At 39.9% G+C, this 6,926-nt stretch overlaps 1 protein-coding gene across 1 annotated transcript; it reads right to left on the minus strand.

The window, feature by feature from the left end:
- Positions 1 to 5,637: 5,637 nt before the first annotated feature.
- On the minus strand, positions 5,638 to 6,579 carry LOC116412175 (olfactory receptor 5M11-like). Its single transcript, XM_031905814.1, has one exon. The coding sequence runs from the start codon at positions 6,577 to 6,579 to the stop codon at positions 5,638 to 5,640; it is 942 nt and encodes a 313-aa protein (XP_031761674.1).
- Between the last annotated feature and the right edge of the window lie 347 nt (positions 6,580 to 6,926).

Genomic DNA, 6,926 nt, shown 5'->3' on the forward strand with positions numbered 1-6,926 from the left:
ATGTTTAACAAGTTTTTCATGGCCTTTTTCAATCATGTAAGTTCTAGCAGCTATGCTTATTATATCTTTTTTGAGGTAATTTCATCTCTTATTGCAGGGGTAAGCTCCTGTAACATGTTTTTTATTTCCACTTTAGTAGGGAGACATTTGAGATAAGATCTTGGGCCTGATTTACTAAAGGGCGATAAAAATTATCGCACGCTTTTTCGCGTTAAAAAACGCAAAATAATTTGCGCGCGATTCACCATAGTATTATCGCGTGCAAAAAATCGCCATTTTCGCATGCGGTATTTCTCGCACTAGTTTTACCGTTTTGCGTTAATTTCCGCGCTGAAAAGAATACGATCGCATGATTCACTATAACTTTTGCGCGCTAAATATCGCATTCGGCTATGCGAAAATTAATACCTACTACAGGCAGGCGAAAAATTATACAAAAGTACAGTAAATGATTTTTTGCCAATAAAATATGGACTTACAGTGTTATTTATTCAAGTATGTGTTTCCCCCAGAGTGACGCAGCTGCCAGTTTGCAGCGAAATGTTCATTTTTAATACAGTAATTTTCTGCAAGTATTGGCGTGTATGGCTAACATGGCGTGCGTTCATTTGCGCGACTATTTCTATTTGGCTACAAGTGATGAAATGTTTCGCCAGGCATGGATTCGCAGCGAAGTTTTGGACGTGCGTTGAATTTTTTCGCGGCGGATTTTTTCATGCGTTTCACAAAACAATCCGCCAATGGCAAAATGCATGAAAAAATTCACCACGCAAAAATTGATACAAGTGTCAAAAAATAATAGTCACAGCAACAATTTTTTTGCCCGCACAACATTTTTGCCGTTTCGTGGATCTTTCGAAGGATTTGCTAATTTTTCACTAAAGAAACCAGAACACATTTGCTCATCACTAGTGGCTACTATTTATAAGCATCTACTATTTATATGCTACCATTTATATGTGGCTAATATTTATATACATCATTTATATGCGGCAACAATTTTTATACACTATTTCTATGCTACCATTCATATGCGGCGATTATTCGCGTAATTTAGCGCATGTACCGGCAAATACCGCATTGAAATAGTCTTTTCGTGAGTTAAATAACGCATGCAATATTGCGCGTAAAAAAGCGCGAGTATGCTTATAGTGAATCGTGCGAAAAATCGGCAAAATTAAGACACGGTAAAAATTTTAGCGCACAATAAAAATAGCGCACGTTTTATCGCCCTTTAGTGAATCAGGCCCCTTATGTCCTCCTCACAATTCGTGCTGACTTTCTGTGTCTTTTACTAACATGCGTTTTCTAGCTGGCGCCATTTTGGATTTAGCCTGTACCTCAGTGTTAGACACAAATAACTCTGTATTTTCTTCTAATTCTTTAGTGGTTTTGCTTTATTTTGTTTTAGCAAGTTGTGCAGGAGTCTTACCTTGCTTTTTCATTTTTCTTGCAGGGTATATGTTGCTTCCAGGGCAGATCTGGCCACGGAGCTCTGCTAGTATGCGACCATGCAGGCAAAAGGCAAGCCACACCCCTCAAACTGATATTTATATAAAATAAATTATATGGCAGGTTATTTTGTGTTTAATAATTGTTAAAGTGTAATTTTTACCCTGTGGCTGGCCAGCCTACCATAAAATCATAAAACCAAAAACTTATCCCATAGACTTAGTACCTTAATATTACCTAACCAGTCCATATCATTTCCTGATATTAAAAATAATCATTATTTTAAACCATCTACTAAAAAGGATTTCACTTAACAGTCCAAAATAAATATAGCAACACTTGTCAATAGAATGAAAATTAGGAGTAATTGAAGCAGCAATTAAAAAACAGATTAAAAATAGCAGCAATTCCAATTCATGGTGTTTAGTTGCCAATCAGTTTATATAGCCAGATGATTGTTAGAGCAGCAATAAACATCAATATTGTGAATCAATATGGAAATGTAAAAGAAAGTTATTAAAAAGCGATCAAAATTAGCAGTAATCAAAAGCCAAAGCTTAATTAAGTTAGTAGCAGTTATACGCAATTAAAAGGGGTGATTTACCAAAACAAATTTTTCGGATTGATATTTGTTTGAAACCATGAAAAAAATTTCCACAAATGGCAGCCGTTTAACTAGAAAAGCACAAAAGAAAAAAAGTTGTGGAAAAATCACGGAATCCACGACTTTTTCGACTTGTCACACGATAACCGCATATTTATCGCATTGTCGCACAAAAGCCAGCATCCGAAAACCTCTAAAACCTCGAAGCAAAGAAAAATCTTCCAAGTTTAAAAGGGACACCTGCCCTTGAGTTCTGATCTTGGCAGGTTTTAGATGGAGTATTTTTGGATTCAGATTTGTCAGTTTTGTTGCTTAATAAATTGTTTTTTCGGTGACAAAAAGCCCAAAAATTCCTTCAGGGTGATTTATGTTGAAATTATCAGCATAAATGCAAAACAGACACACTCCTCGAAGGTATAAAATGTTACACGTTGTTTGTTCAAACTGAGCCTGGCAAATCACTATTATTTGCTTCACCCCTGTCTGAACAGTGTATTTGGTCTGTAAACTTTAAATCATCTTACCCAATTTCTACTTAACTGGCACCTTTGCCTGTCACCGGGCACTCTGGGAAAATCACAACTGTACAAACTCACACCAGCTGAGTAAACTAGAGTCCTTATTTGCCAAAATGGGTTTGTTATAGGCAGGAGAGCACCCTGTGTGAAGTTCCTGTAGTGCCGCTGTATTTTAAATGAGCCCAAGCACTTGTAACAAGGAAAAGCAATAATATAGTAGAATAGATCAGATCTTAAAAATTGTGTTTTGGTGCCAAACGGAGGGCATCAAATAATCATGATGTTGTGATGGAAGACTCAAGACTCTGATACTAGTGAGAAGGTAGTCAGTACAAGGGTTTCAGTTATGGGACATGCCCAAGCCAAATCTGACTTGAATGTTCTTTCCTAGTTATATCTCGAAAGACCAATTTATTTTCAATTTTCAAGTTTTCTTCCACAGTACTTGTATATTTGATGTTTTGTAGCCAGAAATACGTATGGTGTAACAAGTCTTTTGTTAACAGCATCACTACTGATGGGAACCTCTACTGTAACACTTAAAACAGTGTAGGAATTACTTAGTAAATATAACATAGTGACATCTACACATCTACTGATAAGCTGTATAAACACCACATATGCCCCCCCCCCCACCTTTTGTAATCTTTTGTAAGTAATGAAAATGTAAAAACAATAGTCTCTGGGCCATACAGGTTGTCTTCTAATTCCTTCAGGATGCCTTATGGGTTAATTTTCTTCAGGCCTATTGCAGTAGCAAAATCTCCTTCATCAAATAGAGCTTCTCCATAGTTATGTCTAACATCAGCAAGATGACTGGCATTCCATATGTGTCCATCAGACTGTCCATATGTGTATGGTACTGGTATCTCCCTTTAAGGGGTAAATACAGTAGAGGAGCCAGTGGGCCAAGTCCCACCCAATAGCTGCACTGTTGCCTCAGCTCCAACTACACAGTGGTTGACACAGGATATGGTGCTTAAAGGGTTACACACGATAAATGTAAACAAGGCACCTGGGCCAGATGGAATACACCCTCGGGTACTGAGAGAGCTAGGGTCAGATTTACAGTGGCCTTTGTTTATTGGAGTCCTTGTAGATAATAAACTTGGCTGTAGCAAGCAATGCCAGGCAGCAGCTGCAAGGGCAAACAAGGTTTTGAGCTGTATTAAAAGGGGTATAGATTCACGGGAGGGGGGGTTATTCTTCCCCTTTACAGAGCACTGGTAAGGCCCCATCTAGAATATGCCGTACAGTTTTGGTCTCCAGTGCTCAAACGGGACATTATTGAGTTAGAGAGGGTCCAGAGAAGGGCAACTACGCTAGTAAAGGGTATGGAAAGTCTCAGTTATGAAGAAAGGCTGGCCAAGTTGGGTCTGTTTACACTGGAGAAGAGGCGCTCAAGAGGTGACATGATAACTATGTATAAATATATAAAGGGATCATATAATAACCTCTCTAATGCTTTATTTACCAGTAGGTCCTTCCAACGGGCACGAGGGCACCCACTCCATTTAGAAGAAGGGAGGTTCCGTTGAAATATTCACAAATAATTTTTTACTATAAGAGCTGTGAAGTTGTGGAATTCACTCCCCAAATCAGTTGTACTGGCTGATACATTAAATAACTTAAAGAAGGGGCTGGATGGCTTCTTAGCAAGTGAGGAAATACAGGGTTATTGGAGATAGCTCTCAGTACAAGTGAGGGAATACAGGGGTAGGGGAGATAGCTCTCAGTACAAGTGAGGGAATACAGGGGTAGGGGGGATAGCTCTCAGTACAAGTGAGGGAATACAGGGTTATTGGAGATAGCTCTCAGTACAAGTGAGGGAATACAGGGGTAGGGGAGATAGCTCTCAGTACAAGTGAGGGAATACAGGGGTAGGGGAGATAGCTCTCAGTACAAGTGAGGGAATACAGGGGTAGGGGGATAGCTCTCAGTACAAGTGAGGGAATACAGGGGTAGGGGAGATAGCTCTCAGTACAAGTGAGGGAATACAGGGGTAGGGGGGATAGCTCTCAGTACAAGTGAGGGAATACAGGGGTAGGGGGGATAGCTCTCAGTACAAGTGAGGGAATACAGGGGTAGGGGGGATAGCTCTCAGTACAAGTGAGGGAATACAGGGGTAGGGGAGATAGCTCTCAGTACAAGTGAGGGAATACAGGGGTAGGGGGGATAGCTCTCAGTACAAGTGAGGGAATACAGGGGTAGGGGAGATAGCTCTCAGTACAAGTGAGGGAATACAGGGGTAGGGGAGATAGCTCTCAGTACAAGTGAGGGAATACAGGGGTAGGGGAGATAGCTCTCAGTACAAGTGAGGGAATACAGGGGTATGGGAGATAGCTCTCAGTACAAGTGAGGGAATACAGGGGTAGGGGGGATAGCTCTCAGTACAAGTGAGGGAATACAGGGGTATGGGAGATAGCTCTCAGTACAAGTGAGGGAATACAGGGGTAGGGGGATAGCTCTCAGTACAAGTGAGGGAATACAGGGGTAGGGGGGATAGCTCTCAGTACAAGTGAGGGAATACACTCTCAGTACAAGTGAGGGAATACAGGGGTAGGGGAATAGCTCTCAGTACAAGTGAGGAGTGAAGGACAGGGCAGAATTGAGGATAACCCCAAGGCTTCGGGCCTGGGGAGATGGGGTGATGGTAGAATTGTTAACCGTTATAGATACCTTAGGAACAATATGAGAATTGGATGGGGGAAAGAGAACCAGTTCAGTTTTAGAGAGGTTTAATTTAAGGTAACGTTGGGACATCCAAGTGGAGATAGCGGACAGGCAGGAAAAGACATGAGTTAGAAGCTCTGGGTTGAGATTAGGAGAGGTAAGATAAATCTGAGTATCATCAGCATAGAGGTGGTACTGAAAGCCAAAAGAATTGATTCATTTGCCAAGTGAGGAGGTATAGAGAGAAAATAGTAAGGGGCCCAGGACAGAGCCTTGAGGAACCCCAACAGAAAGAGACAGGGGAGAAGATGATTCACCATTATAAGAGAGATAGAGAGAACTATCCTGCTTATAGCTTATTGTTAGCAACTTGGTTTGACAAATAATCATCTAAAATAAATTAAATAAACATTTCTTCCTCAATTTATTTAGGAAGGATTGAAAATCTGTATTTTTTAGTGTGTAAATGAGAGGATTTAGCACAGGGCCCAGGACAATGTACAGCAGGGAAAAAAACTTGTCTCTTTTTAGAGAATAACTTGTGGTGGGTCTCATATACAGGCAAAATACTGTCCCATAAAGGGTTATCACACAGGCCAGGTGAGAAGCACAGGTAGAAAAGGCTTTTTTTCTCCCATCTGAGGATTTTATTTTCAAAATAGCAGAGATGATAAATATGTATGAGGTCAGAATAAGGAGGAAGGAACTGAAAAAAAGCAATGTTCCATTAATGTAAATTAAAAGTTCCACAATAAAAGTGCTGCTGCAGGAAAGTTTTAGCAATGGTGAAATATCACAGAAAAAATGGTTAATAAGATGGGAAGCACAATATGATAGTCTAGACACAAGGACAACAAAACTGGCTGTTGCACCAAAACCAACAGTGAATGCTGCAGTTATAAGCCCAGCACAGTGTTTCCTGCTCATTCGGGCAATGTAATGAAGGGGATCACAGATGGCAACATAACGATCATATGCCATGGCCGTCAGGAGAAAGTATTCACTGGAAGCCAAGGACAAAAAAACATACATTTGAGTCATACACCCCAAGAATGAAATGCTGTTTTCTTTTGTGAGAAGAATATGTAGCAAATTGGGTAAAATATCTGACGTAAAAGAAATGTCTATGAGTGAAAGGTTCTGCAAGAATATGTACATGGGGGTGTGTAAGTGAGGATTGCATGAAATGACTAAGAATATGATGAGATTTCCCAGCAGAATGATGAGATAGATTCCAAGGATTAGCACAAAAAGAGGGATTTGAAGCTCAGGAGTATCAGAGAACCCTTGGATGATGAATTCTGAAACATTTTCTCGACATCTTGACACCATTGTTTCAAGTAATCCTTCCTGTGTATGAAAGCAACAAATATTAAATAAGGATGGATGGAGTTGCACCCATTTCATCTTGTGCAGAGTTAACTCACATTTTGTGCTTATGTGCTGTTTGACATTGATGTTTTAATGTTCCTGCCCTTAATACATGCTGCGGACATTGGCTAGGAAACCCCTGCTCCTACTTCTACACTCATATTTTAAAAGCAGATGCATTATATTATCTTGCATGCTGTGAACTTCCCCATCTATGGATATTTTTTTTTATTTATGTTTAATATTACAGAATTTGCCAATGCATTGTGATACTTAATCTAGTAAACATTTGCACAAACTACACTGAT

Source organism: Xenopus tropicalis, chromosome 7 (genome assembly GCF_000004195.4).
Source record: "Xenopus tropicalis strain Nigerian chromosome 7, UCB_Xtro_10.0, whole genome shotgun sequence".
Taxonomy (NCBI): Eukaryota; Metazoa; Chordata; class Amphibia; order Anura; family Pipidae; genus Xenopus; species Xenopus tropicalis.